Consider the following 19,527-nt stretch of genomic DNA (forward strand, 5'->3'; position numbering starts at 1 on the left):
GAAGTGTCACTGCCTTCAAATCCTAAGTGCTTTAATAATTCCCTAAGGGTGCGCACAGTGCACACTCATGCACACACACACCCATATTCATGCAGGCACACGAGTGAGCAAAAGCAATAGAAATACCTCTTCTGGTCCACTGCCAGTTCCTTGAGACTGTCCTTCCTCGTCCACAGCCTCTTGCAGCTCATTATTAACCTGGTCCAGTTCCTCGCCATTTTCTTCATCAGTGCCTCCGCTCCCGCGAGCAGGACCTGCCTGCTCCGCCCTGGGATGCGAGGTCTCCTCCACTTGCCCTGGAGCATCGCCGGCAGCCTCCCTACCTCCTTCCTCCTCAACTTCGCCATTCAATCCTGAAAAGTCTTCCTTCTGTTCCACTTCCGTGTTTTCTTTCTCTCCATCTTCCTCCTCATCTACTATTTCTGCTGGCCGCTGATGGAGCAAGAGGAGTAGCAGATAAAAGCAGGAAGTGTAACAGGGACTTTCCGTCGCACGTTAAAACAACGTCATAATTGTGTATTACAGTCACGTAAAACTTCCTTACACTTGCAATATATACAGTGCATCATGTGTTAACCTTTACTGACCACCTCCTGTATACCACTCTTCACAAGTGTTTTCTCATTTAATCCTCACAACGACACCGAAGGTTGGTATTATTCTCATTTTACAGGTGAGAAAACGAAGGTAAGGGGGACCCAGTAGTTAGCCCAACATCCTACTGTTTACAAGTGGAAGAGCCAGAATGAGAACAAAGCGTGTGACTCCAGAATTAATGTCCTCAATCCTCACACCAGAGAGAAAACTAAACTGCAGGGGCCTTGGCCAATGTCTAGTGCAGTGGCTGGCCCAGAGAAAGAGGTAAAAAAATTCTTTGTGGAGAGATTATCATCCTCACCACCAGTGCCTGGTATGTATTTGAATCTCTAAATACAAAAAACAATGGGCAGTGGTGATGGCCTGGGTGTGAATCCAGGTGTTCTAAAAACAAATGTGGACCGCTTTCCATACAGTGCCTAAGAGAGCTGACAGTACATCTCTAAACACAAAAATTGATGGTCATGCAGATTCAAGGCCAAGAAACTATATATTCTTTCTATAAAAATAATAAATGCTTAAGTACCTCATAAACTTTAGGCATTTTTACTTTTTTTTTTTTTTTTTTGGATACATGTAAGTCTGCTTTAAAAGAGAAGAGGAGGACAAGTTCCACAGCCAAGACTTTGGAGAAAGACATGTTCAAGTCCTGGCCAGGCACTTACTGGCTGTTAACTAACTTCTTTGAATTTCAGATTTCCCACTTGTAAAGTGGGAATATATATAATAAAACTTCCATGGGGATTAACAAATTATATACAATGCCAAGCAAACCACCTGGCACATCACAATCCTAAGAAAAATTAAAATATTTTCCCATTTGTTATGATCTATTCTTCCCTGAAGCTACCATGTTTCTTCACTGCCCTTAATGAATACACTGGGGGTGGCTGCCCACTGACATATCAGAAGAGACCATGCAAAGGCCCAGGGGTCTCGGGACCAGAGACATCAAGTTCCCTCCCTGGTGACTGAGGGATTTGGGGAGGCGGGGGTCACTCATGGTGGGATCCTAAGAGACATCTGAAGGGCTCTCAGGCACCTTGACTTGAGCTAATGGGCCTAGAGCAGCTGTCTGTGCTGAGCGGCATGCTAGACACTGGATGTTCAGAGACACATACGACAGTGTCACATCCAAGAGCGGGGCAGTAACTAATCACAGGGTCATTCGGCACGAGGAGAGAAGCACTAACTCAAGGTGGAGAGTGGCCACCCAGGGCCAGAGCTCACACGTTCTGGCAACTGAGATTTCTACAGCACTGAGCACACGATGTTTGCAGATAGAGAGCAACAGACAAGCAGGAAACACACCAAGCACACGTCATCCATCTGTGCCGAACGTTACCCTCAGTGAAATGCATTTGTCCTTGCATAAAACCCCCTCACAAGAACCCTACAAAATCGGCTTCCAATGCCCATTATACGAATAAGGAAAATGAGAAATCACTCAACACTCCTAGCATCACACAGCAGGTGGAACAAATAGGGCTAAGACTGAACCCCGAGTGATCTTGTCCCAAAGTCCTGTATTCTTCCTTAAAGTGATAACATGAGCAGTTGCGACCTCACGTAGTCACCACTACAAGAACACTCAGGTGTACTTACAATGGCCAGAAAACAGGACACTGCAGTAGGCGGCATTACTTTCATTGTTTAAAGAATTACCAACCTGAGAACAAAACAGTTCTGGATTTCCATTAAAGACTGGTGGATCTTGGGAAGGAACATGACAAAGACTGTTAGGCAGAGTACCCGGAGCAGTACATAGCAAATTTGATCCAGAAATGCTATAGCACTAATGGCCAATAAGAGCAAAAAGATTTCCTCGTAAATTATCTCTGAGAATTGGATAACTGTCTATCACCTCTCCTAGAAACTGTAACCCTTACTGTGCCTAAGCTTGCCCTATTCAGAGCAACTTTGAATTTTGGTTTTAAAGAGGAGTAACATAGCATTCCTTAATTTTTAAAAAAATCTTTCATAATAATAACAGAAAACTCCGATTTTACTGTAATCATTGAGGAATCTAGGTATATCTCTTGCCTCTGAGAATATATGACAAGAGCTTGCTAAAGTCCAGTAAGGTGACTACTTCTGTCTAAATGGGGAAAAGTCGGTTTTCCTTTACTGAAATCTGGATTGATACCTAAAAGTTGTAAAATGATAGAGTGTTGGTTTCTAGTTTTTTTTAGTTTTGTGTTTCTCATCTTACCACTTTCTTTGCTCCCAATCCCCAAACATACACAGTTTTTTTCCTCCTTTTAATGCAAAGGGCTGGGCTGAGATATATATACCCTGATCTCTTTTTAAGCAAGGAGACACCCAGTCCTACATTCAGGCTCCGTTCTCCTCACTGTTATTACCACCACTACTAACAAGCAGTATTATGCTTTCATCCCATTAGTTCTATTAGACTTTCCCAGCACAGCTATTTTTATAGTCATCAAATGAAGCCATATCTGGTTAGCTCAACTAAAAATGCAAGATTATGGGGCTGAAATACCAATTTGACCAATTTACATAAGATGGTAATATTAGTTAAAAGGCTTATAATCCTTTAAAATATCCTGAGTGTAGTATAAAACTTATTATTACTACAACACTACAATTCAGGGTGGAAAAAAAAAAGATGCTTCTATGACAGATCTGTAATGAATAAGTGAAAAGCAATGTGCTTTTTGGTGTAATCTCCTTTGAAGCAAGCATTAAATTATTAAAGATGTTTCCAGTGTATACATCAATCAAATCATCCCCAGAAGGAACACTGGGTTTTACATGCATACACACACACACGGATAAAATCTATAGCATGGTGAGGGCCAACAAAGAACTAAAAACAGCACTCCTTCTGTAAGAGGTGGGAGGGAGCTATTCCTTAGGAAAGAGGAAAAGACAAGGGGCAAAGTGAGCAGGTTGCATATATCCTCGATCCACTTCCCTCCTTCTCTTGCTATAGAAAAATGATCAAAGAGGAGTCTGGTACCCCCTACACCACTCAAAACTGACATGCACTCTGGCCGTGGGACCCTCACAAAGGAGAATTTACTCAGACGAACGGGATTCTTAGGAGGCCATCGCAGGACTGTGGCTTCCACCACCCCACAGCTAGACCAGCTCTGCCCTAGGAATTCGGCCATGAGTGAAAGAGCTATATGCAAAGCCAGACACAGAAAATCATATACTGTATGATTTTATTTATATGAAACATTTGCAATATGTAAATCTATAAAGACAGAAAGTAGATTAGTGGTTGCCAGGCTTAGGAAGAGGGGAGAATAGATGAGGTTTCCTTCTGGGGAGATGAAGATGTCTTGGAACTAGACAGAGGTAGCAGTTGCACAACAAAGTGAACGTACTAGATGTCACAGGATTGCATCTTTAAAAAGGGCTCATGGTTAATTTTATGTTATGAGAGTCCTACTTCAATTTCCAAAAAAGCTAGAGGCCAGAACCTCTGGCCACCAGGTGGAGCTATGTGGTCGCCCCTCTGTCTGCTAAGGCACCCACAGAATGTGCCGCTTAACTGAGGGGCTAACCTCTGGCTAGTTGCCTGCTTTATTCTTCATTTGGAGTCAGCAGCCACCTCCCTTGTCTCAGGTGTAAAATGCTTCCCTTCAAAACTACCTGGTGATTAGGAGGAGGTTAATGGCGGTGCTGAATGAATGAACTAATAGATCTGAGACTAGCAGCCAACTTCAAATTAAAATATAGAAATAGTTATTAGATAGCCACATTATATTTTAATGTGTTCCCACTCCACCCCATGCGTGCGCACACACACACACAAACCTTTGCAACTATTTAATTTCTTCAAAATCCCCAAGTAGTTCTCAGCCTCCGCCTATTTAGCTGGGCTTGCCTGATTGCCCAGCTAAGCAGAAACAGTTACAGCCAGCCAGACGTCAGTGTTAGTGCACTGAGCAAGCGATGACACGGACACAGAACCCGTGTTCCACCCCCACCTCAAAGAACCTTACAAAGATCCTGACGATATTAATAATTTCGACAGAGAAAAGCAGACACTGCAGCCAAAAGAGGGGAGTTGGAGAGTGTGGGGAGAAAGGAACAGGGATACCGACGGAAAAGGTAGAGTAAGAAATCTCAAATTCAACTTGAGAGACTGAGGAAGTGGGGAGAGAAACAGGAAGGGAAAAAACCTTTTTCCCAGGTCCAATCACACCGTCCCTTTTACAGTCCAGGGAAGCAGAGCTCCCACCCGTGACACATCTCCTCTCCTTCCTGCAGAAGCCTCTCCTTCCTGCAGAAGCCAGTTCTCAAATGACACCAAGAGATTGTGTCCATACCTGAAGATCACTGGCGGGGAGGGGGAGGGGGCAGTCCTGGACAAAGTTTTTGCCTACTGATGTTTTCTACAATGGTGATGTCAACTGGCCATGCAAAATAAGTACTGTGTGAGATGGGGCAGCTGTGGTCTGGTGGAAAAGCAGCAGTCACTCTACAGCTTCAGGCTAGAGAATTCACCTCACCCTTTGGACACTGAGGATAATAATAAGAATTGCAGTAAGGATAGTAAGGATCAAATGAGATCATGCACATAAAAGGCCATTATAAACTGAATAAGCTGTATATATATATATATATATATATATATATATATATATATGTATATATATATATTTATATATTATTGTTACCACTCCATTTTTCTTGCCATTGAATGGAAGGAGTTGAGAGACTGTCCGATGAAATATTACAGTACAAGATTTGCACTAATGAAATTGTATTCTAGTGGGCCACTTAGAGCAGTATTCCTTCTAAATCTCATTCACATGGAAACAAACAAATATATCAAGAAACTTAGAAACTGTCTTGTCCTTTTCAGTTAATACAGTTAAAACATAGGCTGATGTTCAACTTCTGGTCTATTGAGACAATTAGGTGTGATTTACATAAGTTAATCATCCTTGCTCTTAATTACTTACGTTGATTCTTTGATTCCAAGTTCCCTGCCATGGACTTTTCAACAAATTTACCATCCAATAGCTTTTCTTATTTCTGAACTGCTGTTCACTCTTAAAAGTAATACAAATGTGCCGGCAGGAGATACCAAACAAAGATGACTTCCATAAATTAGTATATGCACCTAGGTAACACACAACTTTGTCTTCAGTTGGCATGCCAGGTTGACAGTAGCCAGTTAGGGGTATAATAATGACAGATATATAGGTAGTACATTTTACTTCCCAAAGCACTTTCACATATATTTTCTCATTTCATCTCCCCAAGTGGTAGGCAGGCGTGATTAGTCCCATTGTATACAGTGAGAAATTTGTCTTAGGAAAAGTTAAGTAACTTGCCAAAGGTTATGTGACCAGTGGGTGACAACATCTTTTATCTGCATCATAAAAAAATTTACATGCAAAAGTTCCAATTGAAGGACAGTGGTCCCAGTAGTTTATAAACTGGTCACTATAGTAACCAGGCACCTGGATAACCCCAACTCTTAACATCTGACTAATGGATTAACAAGGCAGAAAGACTGGCTGGGCTGAGCTGGGTTCCGTGTCTCTGTTTCTCTCCTCTCTGCTCATTGCTGATCATCTTTCTGACTGACATAGACTTTAAAAGCTGACTCTGTTCCCTGAACATTATCCCTTTTATCAATTAGGCAGCATTAAATCAGAAACAAACCCTACTTTCTCACTGTTTCAGGCTGGATTATGTCCCCTCAAAATTTATATGTTAAATTCCTAATTCCCAGTAGCTCAGAATGTGACTGTAAGAGGTAATTAAGTTAAAAATGAGGTCTTTAGGGTGGGCCCTAATCCAATATGACATCCTTCTGTGAAGAGATTAAGATGCTGAGATGTACTGAGCAAAGACTATGTGATGACATGGGGAGAATTCAGTCAGCTACTAGCGAAACAGAGAGACATCAGAAGAAACCAACTCTGCCGACATCTGGATCTCAGACTTCCAGCCTCAGGACTGGTAGAAAGTAAATATCTATAGTTTAAGCCACCCAGTCTGTGATCCTTTTTTAGGGCAGCTGTGCAGACTGATACACTCACCAAGTACTTCCTTCCTCCCTTCTCCTCCCCACCCCCCCACACATTCATGAATAGAATATTTTTATGAATATTTCATGAATATTCAAGAATATTTATATTCTTTCCTCTCTCTCCCTCTTTATCCCCTTCACTCTATTTCCTTTAAAAGCCCCTCACCACAAGCTAGGGAAGTGGGCTTCCTCACAAGGGGAAGAGGGCTGGAGAGATGTGGAGAGTGGGAAGGCAGAAACCAGTCCTTCCCAGACACAAGTATTAGGTGGGGAGGGGTCGGGAAAGGGACCATCCTCTGTGGAAGAAGCTGAGGAGAATCCTGGCTGCACCCACAGCACCGTCTATTAGTCACTGCTCCTTCTCCCTTTATCCAGAAGGTTCTTCCTTCCTTTCGTGAGACACACCAAGCCTTCCTGGCTCCCTCGGGGAGCTGTCACTCCTTATCTGCACCCCACCCCCCAGAATGCCTGCCACACTCTAATCACTGTGTGCTGTTACTCTCCATCTATGTGCGATATGAAAATAGTGAACATGGCGGGGATGGGTACAGCTCAGTGGTGGAGTGCATGCTTAGCGTGCGTGAGGTCCCGGGTTCAGTCCCCAGCACCTCCATGAAAGAAAAGGAAAGGAAAGGAAAGGAAAGGAAAGGAAAGGAAAGGAAAGGAAAGGAAAGGAAAGGAAAGGAAAGGAAAGGGAAAGGAAAGGAAAGGAAAGGGAAGAGTAGCATGAATTGCTCTCGAGTAGATGCCTCAAAGGATGTTCGGAATGACTGTTGGAACACAGGCCTTCTGGAAGCTTCTAGAAGCAAGGGCTCTTTCTTACACTCACCCTTTGTCCATCACCACATTTCCCACAGTATTGCATATTTACTGTCTTGAATTAAACACAAATATGCCTCCCCAGGAAAAAGCCAGCACCAAATGTGCCTTCAGGAAAGGACAGGTGATGGTGACAAGGCTCACGTCTGTTGGGCGCTATCTCCAGGTACCTGGTACTCTGTGCACCTCGTATGCATAACCATATTTAAACTAACCTCACCATCATTTGAGGAAAACACTATTATCATCCCAATTTGCAGGTAAACAAACTGAAGCATAAAGAGTTAGTTAAATTTGCCCAAAACCCCACCGATAGTGACAGAGGGATATGAAATCTTTTATGACCACAGGACTGTACTGTCTCCCCAAGACAACGTACAGAGCAGTATCCCAAACTCATCATGATGAGTTACTAGTTACTTCCAGCCTAGTGTCTTCTAAGCCAGTGCTTCTCCCTCCCTGGCCATCGTGTTAAATGCAGATTCCAAGTCAGCAGTCCTGAGCCTCTGCGTTTCTAACAGCTCAGGTGCTGCTGATACTACCAGCCCCCAGGCGACATTTCATAAGGCTCCAAACCACATATGACACATCATGGTCATAAGATCACCACCAATCTAAAAGGATGTTTTTGGTTAAAATCTCTAATTGTAATAATGCCTTGAAATAATGCCTCTTTCGATGAAGGTCATATTTTTAACTTTAAAAATACCCATTTTATTTAAAACTGGGAGAAAACAGGACTGACTGTTGACAGAATGATGTTTAGCCATAGAAAGTTCTGCAAGACTTATTCTAATTACATCACCCTGCCACTCTTTCCTAAGAGTCATGAAAAAAGAAACACGTCATTGCCAAGGCAATAAAACAGAAAGATATTTTTACCTATCCTTAAAGGTCTTCTCTCCTGACATTTATGTCAAGTTTTAGTCAATGTGTGACTAAAATTTTAAGAGAACCAGTTTTCAGGTACATACTGTTTCTCCATCCTGAACTTTCGGGCCTAGCTCACAGCTATGAGTAATTGTGAATACTATACTCTATATAAAGCCAATTCTTACATTTCACTGGCGTCAAGAAAGGGTACTCATTATACCTCTGTTCTGTACACACACTAAACTGATATACGTAAGGATCGCACAAGTCCTTTAGATGATTCCAGTCTCACGGCCTCACTGAAATCAAGAACTTCGGAGTGCAGCTAGATTAACAGACATATTACACATACATATACAATTACAGATAATACATTCCCTTAAATACAGACATTTCCGTAAGTTGAGACTTTTACCTTTTAAAAAGCACAAGACTTATCACAAGCAATTGCTCTTAATATTGTTATTAGAAAAGTTGCACCAGATTTTCTCCTTGACATGACCCCAGCGTTGCTGTTCCAAGTGTCCTTTTGCCTGCATTTGCCTACATGCATATCTTACTGTTTATTTTGTAAGGGGCATCCTGAGAAAATGGTTGATTTGTATGGCAAGACAGAAAAGGTCTGGTAGTTATTATTGCTGGCTGCATCCTAGCGGTGAAGGCTCAGGGGAAACCTTACGTATTCAGGTTTTCTAGAGAATATGCATGCGGTTACAAAGGTTAATTCGGGATTCCTGAGTGGTAAAAGGAAAGAAGATGGAATATGGAAATCATATGGAAATAAGCCACAAAATATCAGAAGCATCAATTACGGAAGGTATTTTCACAGACAGATGGGACTGCTCAAATGACTTACACTTTAAACTCACATCACACCTTTGACAGTAACAGTGGTACCAAAAATTAGAAATGGGAAAGGCATCTAAACAGAGACTGCAGCTGATATCCCACCCACTTTAGAAGTAAATGTTGATTTTTCTTATATTTTTATCAGCATTCCCTGAGGAATATATTTGAACCCTTGCTATCTGAGACAACAGCACAAGTTAGAAGTTTCTAGTCAAGAAAACCTACTAACCACCCAACTGTTCTCCCCATTCTTACATATCAGGCGCCTCTCCCTGAAATACCCGAGACCTAGAAGCTGGAGCTCAGAATGCAACCTGCACCCCCACGAAAACACCACCTTAGATGTCCACTTCACTGTGTAACGTTCACTACCATGGACGTTTGGGAGTGAGGATCTGTTACAGGCTTTGGGTGTGGGGTGTTTCGGTGGATTTGATGGCAGAATTCAGGCAGAGATGGTGAGAGTACAGAAGTTGCCCACTTGTTTGTATTTCTGTTCCCATGGAGACTAAAATCATCTCCTACCCGAGCTGAATGAGGTGTTTTGAAATAATCAGTTTCAATTTTTCATGACAGCAAAGTACCACTGCCTGTTTTCAGCTTTCAGAGGCTCACTTTCACAGAGGGGCAAAAAATGGCTTAGATGTAATTTGAAGTACAATGACCTACAAAAAGGGTGGCTCTATTCACAGACATGACCCTGTAAGGACACAAGGAGGGTGAAGCTTGGGCCAGCCACCTCCTGGATGCTGGCTCACCTGGGCCCATTACACTCCACAAGTGCCCACAGCTCTCCTAGAATGAGACATAATACACCAAAAACATGTTAAGATATAGTCATTGCTAGGAAAAAAACTTCCCTGTTAAGTTTTCTCACTTTAGAAGTAAATGTGATTTTTTTAAACATGTAAATAAATAAATAAATAAATAAATAAATAAATAAATAAATAAATAAATAGGAAAAAACAAATGTGGATTTTTTTTCACTTACATCAGAAATCCCTGAAGGCTACATTTTCATGTTTAACACCATTCATATCAATTAAACACAAACCTACCAAGGTGATGTCACAAAAACCTTGTCAATGATGCACAGGGAAGTGAAGTCTTCCAGCTGTGTGGGATGCTTATAGCACCAAACATGAATACGATTCACCAAGAGGATATGACTAAAGCAGAGAGTGGTGAAAATACCGTTTGCACATAATTCCCTTTCATTTTAGGAAAGGCAATGGAGGCCAAGGAGCCCTCTACACAGATGGAATGTTTTTGTTTGTGAGATGTTTAGAAGTTCCCATTCCTCCCCGCTTCCCTTCCTTAAGGTATTTAGAGAACGCATCAAACTGGAAGCCAGGAGCCTGGATGCTGGTTTAGAAGCCTCCACCAGCAGGAGGCGTCTTTGTGTGAAAATGGCTCTCCCCACTTTGGACTTTCAATGGCAAAGTAAGGAGCTTAGACTGGCTTCCCTTCTGCTTCTAAACATTTTATAGTTCTTATTTTAATAAATACATTTCACTGAAACAGATTTAGGGGTTCGGTCAGAAAAGCAGCCTTCTTTATCTTTCTGTGTAATTTACTGCATATGAAAAAGGAATACAAACAAGCCCCGCATTGAGCTGGCCTTTCATCAGAGAAGTTGTAAGTAACTCCTGATTCTCCAGGAGTGACAGAACAATGTCAACAAGCATATTTGTATTTCAAACCTCTTTCTGGTTGTAGCCTCTAGGCTGCAGATGCTTTAAAATGGCATTATGTTCTATATGTGTACATCAATCATCACAAACTCAAATGCCCCTGGGGTCTGGGCAAATAACATAAATGTGTAATTCAGGACAAATGTCAAATAATAGGGAATGCTGCAGCCTGTGGTAAACAGAAGTGTACATGGTCGAATGAAGAGATTCAGATATTGTAATCCCCATGCCAGCCAGAAAGATTCTCTCCTCGGAGATTTGGTCACAGGCTGCCAGTTTGTCATGCCTAGTGCAGATTCTATGAAGACAGTGTATTTTCACTGTGATGAATTAGTGTGAAACAGTGATTTCTGGTTAAACACAGCAGATTGAACAAATGTGTGGATTGTTTTTTCCTTAGGTCCTCTCTGATCCGCTTCTACATTCTAGGTAAGAACAGTTTAAAAAGGGATGAACTCAGAAGGACACAGAAGCCTGAAAAGGAAATAACAGCCACGAAATTTTGGAAACTGTAAAGCCAGTGGATGTGGGGCCAATAACAAGAGAAATGAGATAGCTGAAATTTGAGCCTGTAGAGAGGGGAAGCCAAGAAGCAAACCTTCACATGTTAAAAAATAAATAAATAAATAAATAACAAACAAAAAACAACCTATAGAAGACTTGGGAATTAGAGGTACCATCTGTCTCTGGAAGAAGGGGCATAGGTGTAACTAAAAATGGGTGGATTGATCTAGAGTCTTTAAAAGAAGGAGGTAGACTCTCAAGATCTCCTTGCTACCTTAGAGAAATAAAGGAGGTTTATTTTTTAAAGATGTTGAACTACAAAGAAGCTGGACTCAAGCACAGTGAGAACAAGGACACCACACTGAAACCCAGAAGAATAAATCTCTCGAAGTCTTTTACTTAAGGTTCCTAAGCCCCGTTCCCACAGTCAGATCCCAAAATATTCACAGCCAGGCCTACCCCACAAGGCAAGGGATTGAAAGATTCCACTCAAAAGAAACAGACCAATGCAAAAGAACAACACAGATCGCTGAAAACTGGAGGTCTGTCAATGAAATGGCAAAAACAATCACTCTACAGTGAAACTCCCCCAAGCTGATGAGCCCTGTCTATGCACAGAGTTCTAATGCTTTGCTCTAAAATCTAACCACACATACACCTTAAATTTATACAATGTTATATGTCAAATAGATTTCAATTAAAAACAAATCTAACCACAGCCTCTAGTATGAAGACGGAGATCAATACGAACTACATTCAGTACCCAGAACAACAAGTAAAAAGACCTGCACTAAGGCTTATAATTAGAAATTTTGCAGAACACAGGGAAAAAAGACAAGCACCCAAAATCTTCTAAAGAAGGAAACAGGATTATTTACAAAGGCTTAGGAAACAGAATGTCATCAGACTTCTCCGCTGCCATTCTGGTTGGGAAGAACAATTGAGGAATGCTCTCAAAATTCTGAGAGAAATCACTTCTAACCTAGAATTTTATACCTAGCCATCATTACAGTCAAGTTTGAGTAGGGGGGAAAAATAAAAGACATTTTCAGACATGCAGAGAATCAAAAAAATAAAAGTGCCTCCCATGAAGCTTTTCCCAGGAGGCTACTAGAGGTGAGCCCCACAAAAAAATAAATAAATAATGGTATAATTAAGAAAAAGGAAGGTCTAGAATCCAAGAAATAGGGAACCCGTCCAATGGAGAAGCAAAGGAAATTCCCAAAATAATGGTGACAAAAAATACCCGGAGAATTCTGAAAAGTAAATCCAAAGAACAACTAACCAGAATAAGTAAATTTTATTTTTCTGATGCAGATAACTGAAGGGCTGGAGAAAAAGATGAAAATGAGATTTCATGATCACTGTGCACGTTTGAGTACATCAAGATGAGATCAATGATTCTGGCAGAGTTTCGTAATAACTACACAAATTAGAAAACTAATCAAATGAAAACTTAGAAAATAGGCAATTACTTAGATTAGGGAGGAAGAAAAAAATATTACATGAGAAAGGAAATGTAACCAGAGTATATTATACGGCTCAGCTAAGAATAATACTGCCATAGTGAAAATAATGTGCAGATTGAATATTGATTAAGCCAAAAATTATTACAAAATTATAGTGTAAAGAAACAAGGAGAAAGATATGACTGTATATGTTTCTGTGAATGTGGCCTGATTTGGAAGGGAGAAGAGAGGCAGGGGTTGGTTAAGAGATCTAAATAATCATCATTAGAGATAAAATTAATAAATAACATCTAGATTTGAAAAATAAAATCAAGAAAGTTATCAAATTTCAGATGTCACCAATTAAAGGGATCTCCATTATTCTATATACCTCTTAGAATAAGAAAAATGCCAATTAAACTATGATACTTGTAAGACTCAAAGATCTCAGAGGTATTGAAATGGCATGGAAGCAAGAATATATGGTTTAGCAATATAGCATGTATTCCGTGAGAAAGAGCTAATAGTTCAAGTTCGTTATGTCTATAGAGCAGAAATCCAAGTGAGGAAGACTGGGGCAGGTGGCTGCTAATTTTGTTATAGTTTTTACTGAACTGGTTGACTTTTAAAAATAGTATACTATAACTTTGTTGTTAAGGGTTTATTAAGTTTTAAATAAATAAATAAGAAAATAGTATGTATCACAACCTCCAATTTAAAAAAAAAAAAAAGCTTTCACTGCTCCTGTGTTCATGATGCTAGCTTAAATGCTATTTTATGAAACTACTTTGCACAAAAACATCTTGCAATTCTCATTTTATTACTACTCAAAATCAACTACAAATGGATGGAAAAAGCTATTAAACAATCGAAAACCACTCTAGAGTTACGATCCGCAGCTTCTGCTCTCTTCCCTCAGATGGAACAAAATCCAAAATATAATTGCTTCTTTGCCTATTTTATAGGTATTTATTTGCCTGTGTTTCTGAGATGGTGGATTCTCCTGCCTGAGCCTTACTTACTAGAGGCAGTTTATTTAACTCATTTCTTGCCTCCTTAGCTTGGAAAAGCATCAGTTTATCGATGGAGCTTATTGACACATAAGTAATCAGCACCAAGGAGTTGCCACAGATTATTTGGTTAATCAGGCACTTGCTCTACTGTCTGTAGGAAACCAGACTGACTTGGAACACGCATGCCAAAAAAAAATAGTAATTTTTAAAAGAGTACCTTATTCATATGAGACCTAAACCCTCCCCTGAGAAAAGATATTTGTTCTGGCCTCCCCAAATTCATAAAAGAATGTGACATTCTTCAGTTTCCCATGGGTTTGGAAGTAGCATTAGATCCAGGATCATTGATTTATCTGTAAATAATTAAGAGTCTAGACTTTGGGACAGAGTTCAAACATGTTTTGGTTGAAATTAGTCCATAGTGCCCCATTACACATGCTTAAAGACACAAACACAATGCCAGATGGGACCAGCAGAGGCTATGAAAGACTATGGAAGACCTGAAATTTTACCATACCTAACAAACTAAGGCATTAGCTTGCTATTGTTTCATGGATGCTAGCAGAAGACAAGAGACTGCTGGGTCAGAGACAAAGGACTTTACTGCTCACAGCAACAGCAGTAGCCAGAATAGCAGCATGCCCACCCACTCCCCCAGGCCCTCCTCCCACAAGGTAACATGAAAGGGGCCAGCTGATACACACAGTGGCATTCTTCTCGTACATGGGAAGGACCCCAAGCTTAGGGAACCCAAATCTTTTTTTCCAAATAATTTTATTGTGATAAAATAAACATAACATAAAACTGACCATCTTAACCAGTTTAAAGTATGCAATTCAATGGCAGCACATCTTTTAACATGGGACGTTAACCCGCCTGACCTCCATAACATCTGCACCATAAGGAGACATCATTACACTGGACAATAAACAAACCCAGCCCTTGTCCCACGCCAGGATATCTCAGTCTCAGCACTATGGACATTGTGGGCTGGATAATTTTTTGTTGTGAGGACAGTCATGTGCATCATAACATTTAGCAGATTCCTTGGCCACTACCCACTAGATGCCTGAAGTGTTTCCTCATTGATAAGAGTCAAAAATGGCCCCAGAAATTGTCAATTATCCCCTTGGAGGCAAATCGCCTCCAGCTGAGAATGACTGTTCCAGAGGAAGTCACTATCTCTGCCTTTCAAGGCTGTTCACTCTACAAACATCCTTGAAAAAATAGTTGAGAACAAAGGCAATCTGTGCCTCTACTCACAAAATATGCAGAAACACAAGAGATTCCTGGAGAATTGCCTCTCAACAGAGAGGCCTTAATATTGACTTCTAAAACTTGATCTGCTTTTCAGGCACAGATAAATTACTTGGCCAATTTGCACATGATATTTATACACAAACACACACCCTTCTTCATGGTCCTTTGACTAAAGTTATATCATGAACCTTCTGGATGACGGAAAACAAGTCCAGAGAGGTTAGCTAGGTATGGCCCAAAAGGAAATACAGGTATCATTTAGAGCTGAACCGAGGAGTATATGACTACATTTCCTTCCTTACGCAGGAATTTTTCCCTTCCTTGGGTTAATAATTGGCTTTTTGTGGGGAGAAAGGCATTTAATACTCTTCCCCCAGAAGTTAGACCTGCATTCAAATCCCAATTCCTCTACTTAATGGTACAATCCTGGGCAAGTGATTTTACCTACTAGAGCTCACTTTCTTTCTACATATAAAGTGGGGGTGATAAGACCTAACTTACAGGGTTGTCATCACAATTATGTAAGATACAATATATAATATAATAATATAAGACTGGCCCAGTACAGTGCCAGGCACTCAGTAGGTATTAAAGAAACAGTAACTATTGCTTAATGAACATCATCATTAGAGCAAGTCGTCAGAGGTGTTTTCCCTATAGTGGAGATTTACACTAATTTCTCCACACACTCACTTGGCTTTTCACAATATTTATAACATCGCTGATGATGATATGGAGCAAAAGATCATCAGGCCATAGAGAGAATGACGCAAAGACCTGACTTCATGAGCATCTCATGCCAACCACATGAGCTAGACAATCCTGACTCCATTACTAATAGGGTCAAAGAAGAAAGCAGTTCTGACCTTGTGTTACTTGGTTTTTTTCTTTTTTCCCAACTGACATCAATTTGTTGATATTGCCCGGCTCTTACCAATCTGTTTAAGCCGTCTGTCTTGCGTATTTATATTTTAACAAGCTAGCACTCTCAGTCAAACAAGAAATCAAGCTCTGCGGACACTTATTCAAGGCTGTTTCAGGGTCATCAGGGATCAATTCCCCCTGCCTGCTCTCCTTCCTGGTGATCATCAAACTCACAAGTAAAGAAACACCAATCACGGATTTCAAAACTTAGGTTATTAACAGAGAGAGCTCCTTTTCTGGTAATAATGCTGTGACTTTCTCTTGATAGTTTGGCATTTTGACTTTGGAATATAAAATAGTCTTGGTTTCCGCAGCTATTAGGTTTTGTACATACGTGATGATTACTCTTCTCTGTCTTAAAATATAATATTTAATTATAGCTTCACCAAAGACTTAAAATTCTGTTTTTCCATACGGAAAAAAAAATACCTATAACTGGAGTTAATGAAAAATTATTAGTTGCAGCTAATCCTGGATAATAAATTAGATTTTTGAAATCTGTGTGATTTTTAACACATGAAGCTTTTTATCAGGAAGGTGATGCTTACAGAAAATGCCTGTGAAATCGTGAGATGGCAATTTATTTCACTGCTGCACTGTTAAGACAAGTACAACTGAGATCAACTATGGAATTTGCTGGATTGTGAGATTTGCTTTTTGAAAAGGAAATATCACATGATCGAGGACAAGTGGCAATTCCTGGTGACTTCTTATGTCCTAGAGCCTGGGATTATGAATTTCCACCCCACCACATACACCTAAATTCCAGCCCTCCAATTAGAATTATAAGAAACCTGGTTGAATTGTACTAAAAACCCTAAAAGTCTTTTATTTCTTGTATCATTTAGCCAGAATTAACACTAGTTAGTTTCCCATATAAGCACATGCATGTGCACACACCACACACACACACACACACACACTCCTAAAAGTACAATGTACCATTGGCCTAAAAAGAAAATCAATACACACTAGCAAATATTTGAGCTGCATTTTTATAAGCAATTCCTTTATGAAAGACAAGTTCCAACTATAACCATTTCAAGGAACTTAAAGGAGAGAATATCACAGCATTTTTAACTGCTTTTCTAAACGGAGGACTTTTTCCTTAGATTTTAAAAACCCTAAGCCAAACTCTCTTTTTGTATCAAATTTTCTCCCTCTGTATCTCATACCTAACTCCAACCCACCTCATTCTTCAATGCTGTTTATTAAAAAAAAAATCATTTTCCATAATAATAAATAAGACTGTCCAAACAGCTACTCTGTGTAGGGAGACTAGGAAGAACTGATGGTGCTTTGTTTTGTTTTGTTTTGTTTCCAAAGGTCATTGAGCCACGTAGTACCTGAGAGGTCTTAACTAACACTGCATAAGAACTACACAGGGCAGATCACACAAAACTTGAAAGAAAAATAGCACTCATTGGTTTACACATATTTTTAAAGGCATTGGAGACTACCTGGTCCACTGGAATCTCAACCTGAGTATCTTCATCTTCTTGGACTTCTGCTGCCCCCCGCGTTTCAGATCTCTCCTCTCCAGCTTTGAAAACGCCTTCATCTATTATTTGAGACAAATACACAGTGAAAACTCAAAATCCAATTGTGACATCGTGTGGCTGAATGTTGAAATTACAATCAAATATCTAAAAGATCTTTTTTCTTCTTTTTTTATTGTAGTCAGTTTACCGTGTTGTGTCAATTTCTGGTGTACAGCAGAATGTTTCAGTAAATTCCATATGATTTCACTTACAGGAAGATTATTTTTAATAGGTATTCTGATTCCCCTTGTATTGACAAGATTTTTTGTAGCCCCCAAATCTTCTATATTTTCACTGGGAAAAGTTTCAGTGGCCAGAACTGAAAGGCTGACCCAGTAGAGCAGGGCTATGTCCCAAACTGCTTCTCACCCTTTGGCTACGGATTTAGTAACACAATCCTGTACGGGTATTTAGATGGGAAGGATTTCACATCTCTTATCTCTGTTCTTTTCTCCTATTCATGAAATAGCAATGATGCAAGGTACTTGAAAATACTACTTTTAGAAGTTTTCCTTTCCCAAAAGAACGCTACACACTGAAAGCAATCTATTGGAATAAATTGTCCCATTCAGAGTTATATAAAAAATATTTTTACTGCAACAGAATCACAGAGCTGATGCCACATCTCACACAAATTGACCTTTTATTTTGCATGTTTCTGCAGGATTTTCACATCCTATATCTTTAAATCCTTAACTAGAAAATGTGACCCAAATCTCAAGACTTTAGGTTAAGCTGCTTCAACTTGTTCTCCCCTAGAAAGCAATAAGAGCTGCTTTTCCATATTTGAAGTAGTTGTAATGTCTTCCCTCGGTCTTCTCTTCTCCGGGCCAAGCAATCAAAGAACCACAAAACCGTTCGTCATTCTGTCGGTCTACTTGCCTCAAGAAAGGTCTGAGGCGTAAGTCATTCTCACGGATGTTTCCTCTGCCCAATTTTTTTTAAATCGTCAGGGGTGGAGTTTCCTTCCGCCCCTGATAATCTAGTACATATATTTGATTACCCTTCTGGTCTAGACAATATGTTTTTTTCTTTTGTCTGAAAAGTCCTTCTATTTCTCTAATGAAAGCTTGTTTCCCAGAGCACAACTATTTAACACATTTCACGTAAGAACACTTCCTATTGTTAGTTACAAAATCACTCTTAAGTGTAAAATATATTTTTACATTCACTGAGGATTAATTATATGTAAGGAACGATATGAGCCAGTGTGACCACCCAAGATACGAGATGTAGACTGTTCTTTCAAGTTGGTTAAGGACCGATGAGTAGACAAATATATACACACCACCTATAAGGTGCCCTGAGGTAACAGGTAAGGGCTGTAGCAGAGCCCTGTGGAAGCTCAGAAGATACAGCCAAGTGAAAAAGGAAGGAAGGAAGAGAGGGAGGAAATCAAACTCTTTCTGTTTCCCCTAGAGAAACCATTTTCACTTTTAATTACTTTTTTTTTTATAACTTGGATGTTGGCTTCTCTGCTCTTTTTTAAAAACCAGGAACAACAGAGTTACCCTCCCTCAAAGCTGATTAGACATGTTAGATGAATTCACATGTGAATAACGCAGTAATTTAACCCCTGCAGCAATAATTTAATCCCAATCCATATATACAGGAATCACTAACCATCACCAAAATGATGATTTCAGCATTGGCAGCTATTTTGGGTTATCTCTACAAAGAATCCTCCCCAAGGACATGTTGAACAATTACGTCCTGACTCCGTCTCATCTTACAACTGAAAACACTGATCTAAGATGAAATTGCAGCCAAAAACTCAGCAATGTCAGAAGGAAGAATACAGCAAATGAAACAGAAAGTGTGGTGATGCTCTCACGTATTTGGCCCGGAGTGAATGCAGAGCGTTTTGGTCACATACTCAAAAAAGCAATCCTTGAGCTAAGAAAAGTACAGGGACGGACACTTCACGTGCCAAGGAAAATCGCTTACATTTATTCTGTCCTAAGAGAAGAAAAGTGAAAGGGA

General features: G+C 40.1%; 1 protein-coding gene across 1 annotated transcript in view; it reads right to left on the reverse strand.

Moving 5' to 3' along the window:
* Window positions 1-19,527, reverse strand: part of DCDC2 (doublecortin domain containing 2) — a 123,088-nt gene that overhangs the window by 6,949 nt on the left and 96,612 nt on the right. The window contains exons 8-9 of the mRNA XM_010980121.3: window positions 17,464-17,564; window positions 127-432 (exon numbers count right to left, since the gene is read on the reverse strand). Of these exons, the coding sequence (XP_010978423.3) occupies window positions 127-432; window positions 17,464-17,564 (407 nt within the window). The remainder of the gene's footprint in view (window positions 1-126; window positions 433-17,463; window positions 17,565-19,527) is intronic.

This window comes from Camelus dromedarius, chromosome 19 (genome assembly GCF_036321535.1).
Source record: "Camelus dromedarius isolate mCamDro1 chromosome 19, mCamDro1.pat, whole genome shotgun sequence".
Taxonomy (NCBI): Eukaryota; Metazoa; Chordata; class Mammalia; order Artiodactyla; family Camelidae; genus Camelus; species Camelus dromedarius.